The following is a 19053-nucleotide window of genomic DNA, read 5'->3' as shown; positions in this document are numbered from 1 at the left end:
TGATGAAAATAAAAAAGCTTCTTGTCTTCCTGTCTTTCACTTTTAAATTCAACACCAAAAAATATACTGAAAGAGGGGCCAAGGCCAGGTGCGGTGGCTCATGCCTGTAATCCTAGCACTTTGGGAGGCTGAGGCAGGCGAATCTCTTGAGCCCGGGAGTTCAAGGCCAGCCTGAGAAATGTGGAGAAACCCCACCTCTGCTAAAAATGGAAAATTAGCTGGGCGTGGTGGTGTGTGCCTGTAGTCCCAGCTACTTGGGAAGCTGAAGCTGGGGGATCACCTGAGTCTGGGGGCGGAGGTTGTAGTCACAGAGTGAGAGAGCTGAGAGAGTGAGACCCTGTCTCAACAACAACAACAACAACAACAACAACAACAACAAGGCCACGTGTGGTGAGTCATGTCTATATAATGCTAGCATTTTGGGAGGCCGAGGCAGAAGGATCACTAGAGGCCAAGAGTCTGAGACCAGCCCTGGCCACATAATGAGACTCTGTCTCAACAAAAAGTACAAAAAAAATTAGCTGAGTATGGTGGTACATGCCTGTAGTCCCAGCTACTGGGGAGGCTGAGGCAGGCGGATCACCTCCTCAACCTTGGAGATTGAGGCTGCAGTGAGTCATGAGTATGCCAGTGCACTCCAGCCTGGGTGACAAAGAGAGACTCTGTCTCAAACAAACAAACATACATACATATATACACACACACACAAATATATATACACATATATAAATATACACCCATAGATATACAAAATTATATACATATATAAATATATATACACACATATATAAATAAAAAAATATATAAAAAGATATGGGGGTCACTGAAAATCCCCAAACTAGGTTTTAGGAAGTTTTGCCAACTCATAAAGCTCACCTAGAATGCTATCTGATCCATTGATGGGAGGAGTGTGTGAGGCAGCAACATAAGGTGAACTGCTGGTACTGCCGCGATGAAAGCTGGACATTGGTGGAAGACTCGTGTTTATGTCTGTTGGTGAAACTGAATGTGGAGGATAACTCTAGATGGAAAGAGATACGATCTATTAAATATATTTTCTGAATAATCTTTACATTTAATGGACAACTATAACAGGTCAAAAAGAGCATTTATAAGTTAGCAGCTAAAGAGTGCTACTTATAGTCATTTATTTTTTAAAATGGCATGGTAAATGCGGTAAGCCTTGAAGTACTTCAAACCTCAGAAGTTTTGGCAGAATCAGATTTTACACTTCTAATCCAAAATGAAACACAAGTGAGGACAAAGTGTTGCTGTACCCTAGTCATGTGTTATAGCCTACCAAGCGGTCATGTGAATGAAGGTTGCCATAACTACTGGATTGAGACATGTGGGAAGTGGAGGTCCCCAGAATTCCACCAAAACCAGGCTGGCTCATCCCATTTGATGAACTCCAAAGGTCAGAAGAATTGTGGGTCCCATCTAAGACAAAAAGAGAAATACAAAATTTTCCTTAGCTAAAATTTTTCTTGTATTTTGATGTTGCTTATAAAAATTCAAGGGGTACCCTCCAGATATTTTTCCTCCCTTTTCCAACCTAGTCTTCTACCCACTTTTCTTCCCTCTAAACTGTAAAAGTACCATTTAAAAAGAAGAAATTAACATTTTAGTTAGGGAAAAAAGTAATCTAATCTGTAATAGGCAGGCCATTATAAAAATCTTCAGAAGATCTAAATTCGTATCAAGGAAGATAATAAAAATTCCAAATTTGGAAATAGGCTAGATTTATTTTTAGTTAAGTGGTATACTCATAAATACACAGAAAGTTATTAATCCATAACATGCAATGTGCATAATATCAAACATTTTGAAACTGTGGAATAAAGAAGTTTCTCTAAGAGTAAAACTAAGTAATTGATAATTACCACATTATAGTTAGCTTTCAAATGAAATGTGTTAGCAATGACTTCACTCAACAATATAAAGTCAAGGAACCATTTATATAGTAATTTATTGCTCCCATATATTTGCTTCCCATAGTACAAAACCACAGGAGACCAAATAAAAATGATTTGCTAGACATGAAGTAAAGGAAATGCAACACTTTTTCTCTCTTAACAGGTCTTACTCTGTTCTATGATATTCACTCTTTCTTTATATTGGTAATGCTAGGCATGATATGAATCCATAAATGAAGCAAGAAACTAGAGTTAACAACTTTCATACACTTAAATTCTAAAATGAGCAAGAACAGCTCTATTTTTTTCAATTTAAGACCTTTATAAATTCAATCAATACTGGAACAGCACGCCAACGGTTTGCTAGATAATTCAATTAAATTGCAGTCAGTAATAAACAGCACTGGAAAATTATAAAGCTAAATTTTAATTTCCTTTAGCCAAAAAAATACCTAGATAAGGCCTGAATATAGGTATTCTCTTTCCTAATACTTTAAAATACTGGCTGATATACAGATGACTGCAGTAGTATTTGGCAGTTGTTTGGTAGTACTTACCTTGCATAAAGAAAGTGCTAGCGAACATACTGGTTGGTGGCTTAGGAGATGGATAACTAGGAGATTCACGGTTGAAATCATCTGAATTTGGGGATGGTGCATATACCTTAAAATTAAATGGTACATTTAATTAAAATGTAAATGACTACCATATTACTTACATAAAATGAGTTCTATATTCTCTAAGGGGCTTAAAAAGGCCTATCTAATTTTTACAAAGGGCTACCACAAACGAAAAGAATATTGCCTTAAATCCACATAAATAATGTCAAACTTAATTACCATCCACATGTTTTTTTTTAAAACTGGTTATTAGAGAAAAATACAACTCTAAATATCTCTGTAATGCATCTTAGTATGACAGTTACACCAAGTGACTGAATAAGCACTGAACTGGCTTACCAAACACAAACCTCACGTAGGCTCATGATTCAAAATCTGATGGAGCAAACAAATGTCCTTTGAATACAGCATAGCATAAAACCTGGGTTCATAAAATTCATTCTTTTCAGTGTTACAAGATTCACCAAATAAAATCAAAATGAGTTTGATTAAACGTTGCTATCTTTGTTATAATTAGAAGGTAACTATCAAAGGCACAACACTTCTTAACTTGGTAGAGTTAGGAACTTCCTTAACTTGGTAGAGTTAGCAAATAAATTAAAAACACATTGCTAATACACTTTCAAGTCTGGCAAAGCTTTAAGAAAAATCTCATTTAATTTATTAGAGCAGTATTAATTTCCTTTGATAAACCCTTGCTTTTAGATAAGCAAACTGCAAACATTTTGAATTAGCAAATGGCCAACATTTGCATTCCTCTGGAAAACTAAATGGGCAGCCAAATAACCTTAATGATCAAAATGTGATCACACTATTCTCTTAACTACTGAAACACAGGTGGAAAACAAATAATATCTAAAGTGATACACAGTCTACAAAAGTCAACCAGAAGTCAGGAGGAAGAGAAAGCTAAGCTATTGTGAGCAGTGAATGAAATAAACTAATTTTGTTTTAGTTTGAAGTGATACATCCATTAAATTCAACAAAATAAAAATTTTAAATGTTGATTGAAATAGAATAACATTAAAATTATGGAAGCATCTATTATAAAAATCATATATCAATTTGTTTGCATAAGCATAGAAAATTTCTAGAATTACACACAAGAAACCTGACAGTGGTTAGTTACATCGTTAGACTGTGAATTGGGAAGGAGGACTTTTACTTTATGTTCTTCTACATAATTTGATATTTTACCCCAAGTTTAAGGAAGCGCACCAAGATTAAAATGGGATCCCAACTTTTTATTTACATAAACTGTCAATTATATTAATTTATTCTTTCTTGGAGGTATTAACTGTAAAGACCTCTTGCAAATTACCCTAATCTTCCCAAGACTCAATTCCCTCTTTTGTAAAATGGTGTTAACACTGCTTGCATGAGGAGATTGATGGACAGATCAGATGAGATTATATATAAAATGTTTAGCACAGTGCTTTGTACAAAGTATGCAGGCAATAAGTATTAGCTAACAGTATCATCTTTCATTCTAATAGGAGCAGTTATGTTGCTAAATATTACCTGTTCAATATTCAAATGCTGTTCCTTACAGTGTTTGTCTAACGTGAGCCTAGTTATATACACAGTTTATTCTAAATAAAAGGTAATTTTTACTCTGTGTGCTGGTCCTGATAATGCTAGCACAGGTGATTTTTTTTAATGGACTGGCATTCAGGTTTGTTTCCTACCTTTCACATCCCAGAGATAAAAACATGCATCTGTGGTACCTGAGAAGTCTTGGAAAAGATACAGTATATTCCTAAGAATTATCTAGAAGGATCCCCTAGTTTGAGGAATATGGCAGATAAAATGGTTTGTTCATCACACATATTAAACATACTTTTCTGGTTTAAACGTATTTCACAAATGATTGTGTTGAAATAAAATAACTGACTATATACAAATGTGTCTGCAACGTATTGTACAGCCTGATAGGCAGATAAGGTTTTCAGGAAAGGAACTTTGGACTATTTTCTTTTAATCAAGTTTCATCTTTTAAACTTAGCCCTAGCTAGAAATCCTCGTGTCCCCTTTCTATATAGATTTCCTCAAGCCAAGCTAAAACCACGAACAACAACAAAATAGAATAAATCCATAGAACTATCCAGAAAATACAATGAGAATCAAATTTAGAAGACAGCACCCGAACATATGCTTTCTATCACAAATGTGTACTTACTATACACACCATCCTTGATATGTACGGATGAAATATAAAATTCTCTAATTCCATCTAGGTTATAGACTGAAACAGTATGTAAGACTCTCATACTTGATATTTACAAAAACACTCCAGTTTTGATGTGTCATTTTACACAAAAATGGACATAATTTGTCAGTTTAAATTTTTACATAATTTATCAATTTATATTTCTTTATCCTTATTCCCATTCAATTCACTGTATTCCACACATTAATATACTTACATTTTTAAAATTTGAAGATGGTTACAATTACAAAAGGAAGTAAAAGGATAAACTTTACTGATTTACAAATCACTGCTAAATAAAAGAGAATATGCTGATCAGATAATGGTTTATTGACGGTTGTCATGGAAAGCAAGAAAACTAAGAAAAACCACACAAAGCACAGAGACTTGCCTTCCCTTACTCAAAAAGTTTGAAGTTGTATGGAGAAACTGGCACATTTTAGAGGTAAAGTTTCTTTTTAATGCTATATCTTTCAAACAGGTTTTGAAAACAATGGACTTTTCAAGGACAGACCTTATAAATGAAAATGGCAAAAAAAAAAAAAAAAAAAACAAACACAAAAACAAAAAACTCCTACTATATCATTTTCGTACTAACACGAGTTCAAAATTTTTATACTAAGAATGTTTTGAAATACATGGCTTTCAAAGAGGTACATTTACCAGCATTTCTAACACAGGCTAAATAAGCTAAATAACTTTACTTTTGGTATCTTAACTATAGCTTGCAAAAACATAGATGCAATGTTATGAAGCAGCAGTCGTGCCAGTCTTGATTTTTCAGATCAAAGACTTCTTGCGGCAAAGCACAACTGATGTGGTCTCAAAGGCTTTATTAACTCCAGATGTAGGGAAATAGTCAGCCAATTCCACAAAAAGAGCAAGTCTCTCTTAGTTACAATCAGTACTGGCCACAAATTAAAACCAGACTGCTTATGTCATCTGATCACCTGAACACAGATGCCAGTTTTTTCCCCCTAGTTAATGATCTAATCATTGGTTGAAATCTGAAGGATGATTTTGTATCATGACAATCAATCTTAAAATTAAGAGAAAGGAATATATATGCTTTAAGATGATTAAAATCTACCAGGAGTCTAGGAGTCAAACTATTTTAAAGAGAATAGAAAAAGGGTAAAATTAAGTAATTTAAGATGTTCTATTAAAATGTGGTAGACATTTTCTTTAGAATTCTATTCTCCTTTTCAGAATGCCAAGCTCACAGTAGCTACCATGGGACCAACTCTTTTCCCAAGCACTTATACTCTCCCCTGTAAGAATGGTGTTAACAGAAATTTTGGATGTGTAGTGAACAGACAGTTCTAACTTGAAAGAAGAAAATAGAAAATCTAATGGATACCTCCCCTTCATTATCAAGTCTGTTGAAAAGAACACATTCACATTAATAATATCTTGCATATCCTCATCAGACTCACCATAAAGCAACTTATAGCATACTTTGGGGATGAATATTTACGGTTACTCTTTACAGTGATAACCCAATTATCCTGGAAATGTTTTAGTTCATACAACAAATTTGAGTAAAACTGGCAAAGACAGATCTCTTTTTTCCTGCTCAGATGATTCAGTTTAGTCATATGGATAACCCCAAATTCAGGGCATATACTCTGTTCAACTCTAGAGGCTGGAGCTGTGTACCGTGCTCCCGATTTCTATACATCTTTCCTATAATTAATACTGGAAACATTCCTGTGAGGCAGGGAGGCATAATGACTTTCTGTTACTGAGAAAAAATGCAAAGACGCAGAGGTTTTGCTAAAGAAGATAGTTCTTTTTATCTAGTCACATTCAGTGATAAGACAGAGTTAAAGCAAGATGTGATTATCCATACTTCAAAAAATAGATCCACAGCCTATGTGGTGGCATTTTCCAAGTGATGAAGAGACAGGAATTTTCTTTAGTATGTGAGAATAGTTATATATCCTAATTGAGATACCCTTCCAGAGAAAATGAGAAGAATGCTTTACATGAGTATTGTCCAACAGATTTCTGTGATGATGGAAATGTTCTGTATCTATGCTGTACAATACAGTAGCTATTAGTCACATGACTATTGAACACTTGAAATGTGGACAGTGCAGTTGAGAAACTTAATTTTAAATTTTATTTTATTTAATTTAAATACCATTTGTGGCTACTGGTTACTATACTGAGCAAGACAGATTTAGATCCTTCTTATCCAGCAGTTTAAGATTGTATAAATTATTTTGAAATATATTCTAGAATTCTTAAAAACTCCAAGGCCTATGAAAACCAAAGTCAGCCTACATTCTGAAACATTTTGAGAACACCTTCACCTAATTTGGAATAAAGAAGTATGGAGAAGGCTATCTACTTTTCTGAACACGGTCTGACACAGAACTAATTACCAAGATTTCATTATGTTTGGGCTTCTATTAGATCTTCTGTCAAGATGGTTTGAATAGCTGTTCTCTTTAAGTTCCAATATGTTCAGTATCATTAAACACTTTAACACATGCTAATGTGGGCCTCAAATATGTGAAAGGTCTGTGCTAATAACAGAAATTATACTCAGCATAATTTACATCAATTTACCAAAATAACAAAACATAACAAAACTATTTGGCTAACTTGCCCTGCCATAATAATTTTAAAATGAAAATATGATATTATATTCAGGATCATCCACTTTATCCGGTATCTTATATAATTACATTTAGTATTAAACAATAAAAACTTTACTAGATCTAGCTAAGTATCTAAAACCTGAAAAAAAAAAAGGTCTAGGTCAATGAAATATTAATAAAAGAATATCCCAACCCAGGCCAAACCCTATATTAAAAAACTGTAATTAAGACTCTAGGCCTATAATTTTAAGAATATGTACATTTAAGAGTCAGCACTAAAAAAACTAGGTAATTTTAAGATTTTTAGTGTTTAAATTATTAATTTAATTTAAATTGATTAATCTACGCAAGTTCCACACGTAGCAATATATACAACCAATTTCTCTTTCTCAATTTTGTGGGATTGAAATTTAGTAAAAAGAGGCTGTTTTAAGAAGAATAAATAAAATTTTGCTTTAATAACTATACCCATTTGTATAAGAGTGCTAGGAAGATATCAGAGAAAATTAAAGACATTTCCTAAAAACCATTTCCTATATATTTTTCTGATCATTTTCAGATCATTCTGATCTGTTATTTTGTATGAATACCAATCTTATATATATTCTCAGATAAAAAGCATATATCCTTGGCTGGGCGTGGTGGCTCACACCTGTAATCCCAGCACTTTGGGAGGCCGAGGAGGGTGGATCATGAGGTCAGGAGATCGAGACCATTCTGGATAACACGGTGAAACCCCATCTCTACTAAAGATAATAATAATAAAAAATTAGCCAGTCGTGGTGGCGGACGCCTGTAGTTCCAGTTACTCGGGAGGCTGAGGCAGGAGAATGGCGTGAACCCGAGAGGCAGAGCTTGCAGTGAGCCGAGATCGCGCCACTGCCACTGCACTCCAGTCTGGGAGACAAAGCGAGACTCCCTCTTATTAAAAAAAAAAAAAAGAGAGATAAAAAAAAGAAAAAGAAAAGCATATATCAGTAACCTAAATGGTAACATTTAAAAATTTCTGAAACTTACGCCTTCTCACTTTCCTTGTTCCTTCTGTAATCAAAATTTAAACAATGCAATCCCAAAGAAAATAACCTAAAAATCTAGATAAATATTAAGATGAGTCTAATTTAATAATTCCCTAATATCTAAGAATATTTCAACAAATGACAGATTTGATAAATATCTCAATGTTTTCAGTATTTTCATATTACATAAAATGGCGAATTCTGCCATAAAATCCAATCTGCTACTACAGTTTTTAATGGTAATTTCAAGCCTGAGGGGGAAAATATTTAGATAGTTCCAGTAAAAATACCACAAGAACTGAAACCACAGGTATTATAAAGCAAAACGTCTGAAGTACAAAGACCGACTCAGGCACATACAAGCCATCTCTACAGAAAATTCTTTTTATCTAATTAGCCTGTTAAAAATGCAACTTGAAATTCTGCAAAAGGGAAAAATATGTGTTTATATTTTCAACAGTTTCCTAAGTAAAAGGACCAATATCTCTTTCCAAAAATTTCCAGAGACATGTTTATTTTCCAGGGAAAATAAAATGAAATTTCTTTTCTAACAACAGTAAGAAAAATGAATTCTAGTTTTCAGTACAAAGCATTTTAAAATCAACTGCTGCTCTTACTGTGTAACAAACAGAGTTGAATATTACTGGTTTTCAACTGTGAGAAAAATTCCTTCTAAGCACATTTACATTAATCTTAAATTAATATTACTGGGCATATCACTGGTTTTCTAGGTAAATCAAGCACATTTTAATTAATCTTAAATTAACATTACCAGGCATATTACTGATTTTCTACGATAAGTGCTATCATTTTTCTAATAATCTCAATGTTTTTCTTGAATTATGGTTCTAAGGGACAGGGTTTGAAACTTGTTTGCTAGGATAATATACTGAACAAATCAATGACTGACACACATTACCTACCTACTTAAAAAAATTGAGATTCAACAATATTACACCTGATCCCCTTTGATAGACAAGTAGAAAGAAACATAAATTTCTCTCAAAAACATTCATAAAGTAGACCAGTGACAACATACCCTCTAGTATGTAAAACTGTAGCAGGAGCTAGTTTTAACTCACTAGTATTTGTATTCACTTGAATCAAGAAAAGAAAACTTTCTTGAGCTCACACACTATAGTCTCAGATATTTTTGGTAAAGGGGAAAAATGCGAAGTAGGTTTATGCTGAAGTCCTTGTCATTCAATGTCTTTAGCATTCTATATTAAGAGAGTTAAAAAATGACTTCATGTTTTCCCTATTATAAAAAATGTTAGATTTAACTCTTTTGGGCCCATGGACAGTCTGGAAATTTAAATTAATTTAATTGTATATTCTTCTCTCATGTTAACGAGTAATAAATATCCCAACGGAACACGAATACAGCTGTATACAGTCACATTAGTTTTTGTTCTTTTATTAACTGAAAGTGTTTATTTTAAAAATAAGTCTTATAAGTATTTACAATGTAATCTTACTTACTTGCTACTCTAATTCTTACAAAAAAAAAAAAAAATTAAATTCATTGGTAGGCAGGTGCCAAAACCATGGCTAAACCAATTTTCAGTATGATTAATTCTACTAGAAGAGGAGACTTGCTAAAACATATATGAAAGTTTTAATTTTAAATTCTTAAACAAAAGTTGATAAAAATCTGCTTGACTAACCACATCAATTAGTATTCATGAAATTGTTACTCTGACCACACATGCAAAAGATTTGTAAGAGTGGCTTAGTGTTTTTCCCGGTTACATTTTCTTTGCAATGTAGTATACATATGTATTTTTACATATCCAAATACACATTGGATCCAATGTAGTGTATTTTAATGTAAATGGTAGTTAGGATAAATTCAGTTTGACCCTTTGCTATAGAGAATAATTTACATGTCCTTGGATAAAGGAGAAAATGTGCTTCTGGGGGATTGACCTGGGTTCAAATTCTGACCTTAGTACTTACAAACTAGGTGAGGCTGAACCTCATTTTCCTTATTTATAAAATGAACTAGTTACAGCTAAATGACAGTGGTTGTGAAAATTAAATCAGATAAACAAAGTTCCGAGCACAGTTCCTGGCAGAGAAGAGCCCTTACAATCACGTTAGTTTCTTTCTGTTTTTTCCCAGATTCCATTCAAAGAAGCTTAATATTCAAAATGTGTGTCTAGCATGAATTTTAAAACTTGGATTTCTGTGTTGTTTCTCAGAAGATTAAAATAATTTCCTCATACAATGAAAAGGCCATCATGTCTGTTCGTGTGGCAATTTTTATACCTGGAATACTCTATAGAATCTTTAGTCTAAAACCAAGAAAAATGGAGGCTGGTCAGAAAAATGGAGGAAGGCACTCCAAAATCTTAAAGGTAAAAAAAACATGAGAGTCCTTTTTTTCCCCCAAAACTTTTCCTTCCTTTGCTCTTAAGACTTTTCTAACTTTCTGTGTAAAGGACAAAATTTATTCAAATCAGCGAGAAAACTGAATTGCAGGCAGAGTTCTTTATAAAGAAGGAATCTCAGAAACCCACTATTCTCTCCTATTTTTTATATTTCAAAACAGTATAAGGTGCAAAATAGTTTTAATTTTCATACTTACTATAAACCCATATTAATACCTTATAACATGATACAGAATATAGCTACACAAAAATTACATATAATACAAAACATTAACCCCTTCTCTTTTTAAGCAGTAGGAAAAATTGCATTAACATTTTTGGCTTTTCTTTTCTACATCTATATACCCAAGTCTGTTACATATCAAACAATACAATACTGGCCATACAATTTTAGGTAGCAAGATATCAAAAAGCTCTTTGGTCTTCAACTCAAAAACAAAAAAAGAAAAAAAACTGGAAAAAAGTGAAAGAAAGCTTTCTGTTTAAGAGCAGGCCACTTAGGGTTTGTCACTCTCTCATAAAACCTGAAATGGGATGTTAAAAATGAAACAATGTGAACTTATTATTAGCATTTCAAAATATTATTTTGTTCTATCATTTAAAAAATCTATAAAATGAGATTAAAGAGTTTAAATTTAACCTGTTCACCACAAGAAGTATATTAAAATTCTATAACTTAAGTGAAGACGTATATTTCACTTAGAGTCTAGAAATGTTAATGAAAGTGCTAGTTTTTACTTTAAGGCATTGACAAGTAGGTATTTCCCAATAGACACTAAAATAATACATTTATATAATCTTGAGACAATGTAATTACATACCACGATTTTCTTATTGAAGAAAACTGAAGTCATCACAAAATAATAATGTTGCTAATGATTTCTAATAATTACTAAAGAATAATTTTAAAAACTAGAGGTGAGTAAAAATAAAATACATACAAGTCTAGGGTCTTATGATTTGGAGAACTAAGTCAATATATCATCTCTTTATTTATGTATTTTTCCAGAACATGAAAGTCACCTTTGACCTGTATTAGGCACAGACTATCAATTTTTCCAGGCTACACTTCTCTACCATACCAGCTATGCCACCTACCATAAGCCTGGAAATACCACTATCAAAGCTCTCCCCACCCTACTCCCAATGTAGAACAAAGAGAAATGTAATACCATAACCTATGCTTTCGAAAGAATAAAATCTAAACTCACTTTGAGTTAGTCTTGAAGTTTCAGGGTCCTATATAATTAATTTTGCTGAACTTATACACGTGCATGCGCACATCTCCCCCCACACACATACCCACATACCATCTTCAGACTGTTTTACTTAAAATCAGACACAAAAGAAAATTATTTTCACATTTGAAAGACAGCTGGCAAGAAAATTACATAGAGATTAAATAATTCACTCATCCATCTAAATCTACTTCTTACATTATCCAAAGCTCTGCTTATATGGGCAGCTTGAACATATACTTTTTACTGAGTTTAAAGATGTTTTGACTTGCTTCTCATCTTTTTTGAAAGCTTACCCAAAAGTTCACAACCAAACACTGGCCCAGTCCAGAGAGCCCTTACTAAAGCAGTCAGTAAATGAAAAAGTGCTTTTATTAGTTCTTCGTACCCTAGTTGTAGCCATAGGCTACTTTAAAACATTTCCAAGTGATAAAAAGGGAAGAGACAACCATATCTAATTTTAAGCCTATTTTAGTAAAATGTAATTGAATAATCTCTATAACTTAAAACATCAACATTAAAAATGCTCCCCCCTCCCCTTTCACTAAGCCCATATATGCATTTTTTCATAAGACATCTGAGGGTAAAATTATTTTTGAAAGATTTAGAAGGAAAACACTGAGTTTCTGACATAAACTAACACTGTTATTCATTAGTGTACCTTTTAGTAATATTTATCAAGTATCTTACAAAGATAGCTCCTATTGAAACTTTCAGAGTTTACTCTTTTTTTTAGAATATATAAAATCCTCTGGCTTATAGATTTTTTTGTAGAAACACAGTAAATTATTAACACTAGGTAATTAATTTAAAGAATAGAACTCTTGTTTAGCAAAACAAAAAAGTATTATTTTAAAACACCTAGTCACGTGCTTGCTATAAATCAACCAGAAGTACAGTGCATTCTTTGGAAAATGTATAAATGCATTCTTTTAAAAAATAGTGATTTATTTCATGAATCCACACAAGGTCAAAATTCTAGTTTGATTGGAAACAGATGGTATCCCAGAAAAGTCAGGCTCTGGACTTGAAACTCTAAACAGGAAATATGGCCCTTACTAGCTGACTGCTTCCCTAATCATTACCAGAGCTTCATACTTGTTATTTTTATGAATCTCCTAGATGACTTTCATCTTTTCCTTCCATCTACAAAGCATCAAATAATTCTCAATACATATGTGTGTATATACACATTTTACATAAGGATTTGTTTACAAGATACGAAAACATAAAAACAAATGTACTTTCAAGCTCATTGCTAGTAAAAATATCAGGCTAATAATAACTCAGAAGTTCAAGTTTATTTTCTACACTATCTTAAAAATAAAATGAAAGCCAACAATTATCGGGTAGCTATGTAGCAGACAGGACTTTACTGACACTACTTCTAAAGAAATCTACGATCTAGGCTGGGCGCGGTGGCTCACGCCTGTAATTCCAGCACTTTGGGAGGCCGAGGCGGGTGGATCACCTAAGGTCAGGAGTTCGAGACCAGCCTGGACAACATGGTAAAACCGTGTCTCTACTAAAAATACAAAAATTAGCCAGGCATGGTGGTTGGTGCCTGTAATTCCAGCTACTCGGGAGGCTGAGGCAGGAGAACCGCTTGAACCCGGGAGGGGAAGGTTGCAGTGAGCTGAGATCATGCCAATGCACTCCATCCTGGGTGACAGTGCAAGACTCCATCTCAAAAAAAAAAAAAAAAAAAAAAAAGGAAATATACAATCTAATATATTGCAGAAAAAGATAAAACAAAATCTCACAGATTTTAATAAAAAGCGATTAATATATACTGCTTTCCATTAAACAAGTGAATTAGAAGCTATATGAACAAAGAAAAAGGCTTACCGTTTTCCCATTGTAGTAATACATCAAAGAATTGCTGCCCATTCCAGGGACAGGATAAGCACAATACATGTTGATTTTGAAAACGTTACTATTTGTAGCTAATGCACACAGCTTCTCTCCAAGACATATATCCAAACAGGCAAAGGGAGTAAGTCTTCAGTACTATGCATCCACACATGGATCTACTCAAAAGGAACTTATGCAAAATAGGACTGAACCAACTCACAGAGCACAGAGGGAGGGTTTATGCTGTAAGTAACCTCTTTCAATTTCTATCAAGTCCTTGCATTGGTGGAGGATACCAAGAAGACAAAATTTGAGGTATTAAAAAAATACAAGTCACTTGTAAGTGCTAAATAGACAGATATGTCCTGAATAAAAATAACCCAAGAAATTATTAGATTTGTCTCATATATACATATATACACACACAAAGGCAGGCAAACTGACAGATTTTCTGCTAATCTGTTTTTAGTTTTAATTAAATTAGAGCACTTGTGGCAGAGAAACCTAGCTTGCTACACCTCCAGCCTTACCATCTGGCATGGTCTAAAGTTGCTTCAACTTTGATAAACACATGATCAAGTAATCAGGAATTGGAAACACTGAATCATGTGTAACAAGAAGGATCTAGACAGTTAATCTTGTATAAAATCACTTCCTGGAGAAAGCGGACCATCATGCAAATACCTCTTAACTAGCTATAACAAACCATACTTTAAGTTACAAAAATTATGTTGAAGAAAATTGAAAAGAACACATTTTATTAAAAAGCGTAGTCCAAAAATCAGATAGATTATCTTGAAAATAAATTACCTGTTTCTAAAACCGAAACATTTAATAATACAGATTTTGTTATAAACCTCCTTGAATTCTTCATAAACACCAATTAAAAGTTCATAAGATCTTGCAATAGGATTGCTCTTAAAAAAAATCCACACATCTTTCATATAAAGTATGAAAGAATAAACTGAACAGTTTCCTATAAGTCTTTCCTCTGTTTGTTATTGTTCTTAATACTTTGTATATTCATATTTTTATGTTAATACTCACATTTCTCAGACAGGAAAAATAATAAGTGTGGGAATAAATGTCTTACAGACATTTCTAACTCATACTTCGAAGTCAAAAGGTTTTGAAAGTTGTCTACAAAAACATATGTCTCTCACACAGACACGTCTTGCTATTTAAATGTTTTCCAATCAGTCTTTTGCTGTAATTATAACCTGGAAAAACAGAATAGCAACTTTCCCTTTTTGTCTCATTTCCCTTCATCAAAACCTCTTTATACTATCCTTCTCTCTGTGCCTTGTAGGTTCTAACGGGATTGTATTAATCAGAGGAGAGCTCACAAGCTGCAAAAGGGGCACATCACTTTTTTAAAAGGTACCTTTCATGAAGCAGAAATCCTCTATGAAATATTCTAGGAATATACACTACAAGGGACCCACTATCTCCCCAACCTCATTTTTATTAACACATTGATCAAATTATAGTAACAAAACTAAATCAGACAATAAGGCCAACTAACTTCACAATATTTTAAAAGCTGATAGTATTGGAACAACAATAAAACCTCCCCACACTCTCCAGATATAGAAAAGGCTAAGCAGCAGCTGCAAAAGAACATCGCTGTACAGCAGACTATTAAAATGCCAGTCTACGGAGTGGTTTGTAACTTCCTCCCTCCTGAGAGACCACAAAGACCCATTTCAATCCTTGCAGAACTGTGTAAAAAGCTTTGATTTACAATTAACAATAGCATGCCTTAAAACCATTCAAGTAAATTTTAGTCTTCCATACACAGTCTTTCTATACTGACAGATTGGCTACTCTAAAAACAAAAAACAAAAAATAAAAAACAAACAAAAAAAGGAAAATAAAAATCTAATCAATAAAATTTTCCTTATTAGTTATTAAAAACACTTACTTTTCAATAGAAATTGAGGAGGAACAGGGAGAAGAGAGCCACAAAAAACTGACAATACTTCAACATTTTTATAATCATCGCTTCAATCTGAGAAAACTTTTTTATATTGGTTAAAAAACATCCACCTATTATGACAGTTAAGCCCATTTCTCTGACGCCTGGCAGAAAACAGAGAGGGTACTTACTATGTTGTCTGATAAAACAAACATCATAATGTAAACCCAACTAAGCAACCTTGGTTATTAAAGCACAATGAAAATTTTAATATTTTAACACCAGTTCTTTATTTTAGAGGCAATTATATGATAATCTGAAGAGAATAAACATATATTCAGATAAAAAAGAAATTCATGGTAAAAGCCAAACAGTATAATCAAATTTCTTTAATGAAAAAAAATGCACTTATTTATTAAACACCTAGGTAAGATTTAGTGTTAAACATGAAACCTGAATGTGAAACATAGTTTCTAAAGAGAGTTGAGTAACTAATTAAAAGCTTTTGCTTCTACTTTTCATTATTCCCCTAAAAAACATAAATATAAAACTCGTACATGTGTAGGTAAGACCTCCCCTGCCAATACACACCACAGTCACTTGGTATACGCTACTGCCTAAATTGATGATAGATATAAAAACTAAAAACCAAAACAAAACACTATGCCTGTATCTATAATTATATGATACTAAAAGCTCATTCTTCAAAAACAGTAAATCATCAACAAAACTGGTGGAATCTACATAAAATGCCCCTATATTCTACTTGTATGCTATGGAAAAGTCTTTTAAGTTTGTTGCTCCAAAACAGCATTTTTCTTGAAGCCTGTCTTACCCCCCAAAAAACTAAAACTGTTTGATGTAGATGGTCATTGCTTGATTGCCATTATAAATTATCTTGTACAATAAAATCTTTTTTTCTCTGCTCCCAATTTTTTAAAAAATTAATTTAATCTATGCAACAGCTGTAGCACAATTTCTTGTCCTAAGGAGAATCATATTACAGGAAAAAAAATGCATATAGATGGATCAAGTGCTGTTTTAGTCAATGCAGTTGTTTAATCTTTGCTTTTTTTTTTTTTTAAAGGAACATGTCAAGGGTTAATCCTGTGACTCAGTCTGACAAAACGAGTCAGCTGGAGACAGGGCCAATTTTTAAACCTGATTTCAGACAGGCGTGCAGTCTGCACAGGAGCTCTGAATTGTCATGCACTTTTTATCCAGAATTGTTTCCACCCACAACTCTACATAATCACTTATGTGTTACTCTAAGATTATGTGATCTGACTCAATATTCATGTCACCTAGTTCAAAGATATAAAAAATCAAGTTTTACACAAGATAGGAATCATTGTACACACTAGCAAAATGAATAATAAAAATGCCAGAGGACCCTGAAAAAATACATAACTTGGAACCATACATCTTTTATTAACAAACTGATGATTCCTGGTTTAAAGATTATTGCATTTCACCAATTTTCAAATATGCCTTTTCCTCCCAAATGTTATCAGGATGTTATGTTTGTTGCTATTCCAGCAGTCATTAAGCACAGAACTAAACTAGGCAAGAAAAAGCCATAATGTGCTTTGCCTAAAGAAGTTAATTCTTTACTGATGATTTAGGAAAAGATGTTTTCAAAAAGTCCACCAAGTAAGAGCTCTCTGGAAACTTCAGTTTAAATTCCAGGCTCCCATGCAAAATTTCCCTCTTCCATCTTACATTTCTGTTGATTGGGAAGCAGATCTTCCTTGGAGAACTATATAAAATTTCTTAGAGTTATCCCTGTAGTATTTTTATCTACTTTATTAGCTCATTTTTATCCTTATATTTGGATCACTATAACAGTTATAGCTATTTTTAAATGATCCTTAAGCAAGAATGTTTCCAAAGGTAACATAAAATTCTAAATAGTTTTTGAAAGAAAATTTTTAATGGAAGTGAATTATGTATCTTGAATTAGTTAACATAGGCCAGTTAGTGGTTAATCTTACTGTATATTCTTCTAAAACAAACAGGCAACATTCCACTGTCCCAAAAGCCAGAAGATCTGACTGGAAAAGTAAACCTAAAACCCACTCATAAGATTCCTCATGAAAAGTTTCAACATTATTTCTAAGTGAATCAAATCTTGGAAAATAGACTTTCAGAGTAATAAATGAAGTCAATCTTAAAACCTGACACATGAATAACTCCACGAATGAACTCTATATTTTCCTAAAGGATGAACTCAGCAAATAATAAATTATTGGCTGCAAGGGAGGTAGGGGTGAGGATAGATTTAAGAGGATAGTGAGAGAATCTGTAAGTGAACAAATTCAGAGCAAAAGAACTTTCCACAATGCCTCTTCTTCCTTCTCTATCTTGTAAAGAGATGACATGTGAGTGAATGCTGTCTTTCAACTGTGCAGTGTTTTAGTTAGCCTTGCTAATTAAGTCAGATATCAAAATTCCAGGTTTTATATCTGAACATTATATTGCAGACTTTTCTGGTAGTATATGCTACTTTGTAAATACAGTCATTCCTAAATGTTCAGAAAGTTGTTCTTCTGATTTTCTAATATCCTCACATTTTAGAAAATTTACTTCTGCAAGAAACAAATTAAGAATATAAAACTCCAGTGAAATAATACACCATTTTCAAACCAATTCACTAGAATTCAATGCATATTATTTAAAGTTAATAGTGTTATAGATCTAAAATCAGTAGTGCATCTTCTAATTCAACAATCACTCTCATCTTGCTGATACCCAGTCTATCAGTGAAAAGCCTTCTAATTACTATCTTTCCACTGTATGAAAATCTTAAAAATCGAAGACTTTATTTTGTGATCTTTACTCAACTGACATTCCATGAAAAAAACTGTTCCAATTAAGCCTTAATTGTGATTACCAAAATCTTAACCAAACCAATAACAGGTGGATATTAAAGATTAGTCTGAGTACTGGTAAACGACTTATTTGGATATCAACACATATAAATATACATTTCTCAACACAGTGTAAAGACACATGGTAAAATTCATAAAATAGCATCTGACTCGGATACAGGATATCAGATGACTGTTTCTTTACAAATATCTCAAGTCTAAAATGAGTTTTAGAAATGCTTAATGATTAACAAAATAGAAAACCCCTACCTATAGAGTCAATGGAAACAATCACCTCTGTAAACTGCATTTTTAAGGTAAAAGAACAATTAATTTCCTTTTGACAACCATATGACTGTAATGAGGATATGTAAAAACAGCCATATCTCTTGGAGAAGAAAGCAAATAAA

At 33.0% G+C, this 19053-nt stretch overlaps 1 protein-coding gene across 12 annotated transcripts in view; it reads right to left on the bottom strand.

The window, feature by feature from the left end:
- Positions 1-19053, bottom strand: part of LOC101019996 (transcription factor 12) — a 254403-nt gene that overhangs the window by 56990 nt on the left and 178360 nt on the right. For 9 of the 12 annotated variants that reach the window (XM_031662545.1, XM_021941719.2, XM_031662548.1 and 6 more), the window contains 3 exons: positions 2474-2579; positions 1301-1440; positions 877-1021 (listed from right to left, as the gene is read on the bottom strand). In XM_031662545.1, coding sequence (XP_031518405.1) covers positions 877-1021; positions 1301-1440; positions 2474-2579 — 391 coding nt within the window. Of the gene's footprint in view, positions 1-876; positions 1022-1300; positions 1441-2473; positions 2580-13849; positions 15046-19053 lie in introns of those variants that run through there. The other 3 variants (XM_021941722.2, XM_021941724.2, XM_021941723.2) reach the window with 2 other exon arrangements.

Source organism: Papio anubis, unplaced genomic scaffold, assembly GCF_008728515.1.
Source record: "Papio anubis isolate 15944 unplaced genomic scaffold, Panubis1.0 scaffold74, whole genome shotgun sequence".
NCBI classification, from domain to species: domain Eukaryota; kingdom Metazoa; phylum Chordata; class Mammalia; order Primates; family Cercopithecidae; genus Papio; species Papio anubis.
The sequence above is the reverse complement of the archived record's forward strand: the minus strand, read 5'-3'. Positions and strand labels throughout refer to the sequence as shown.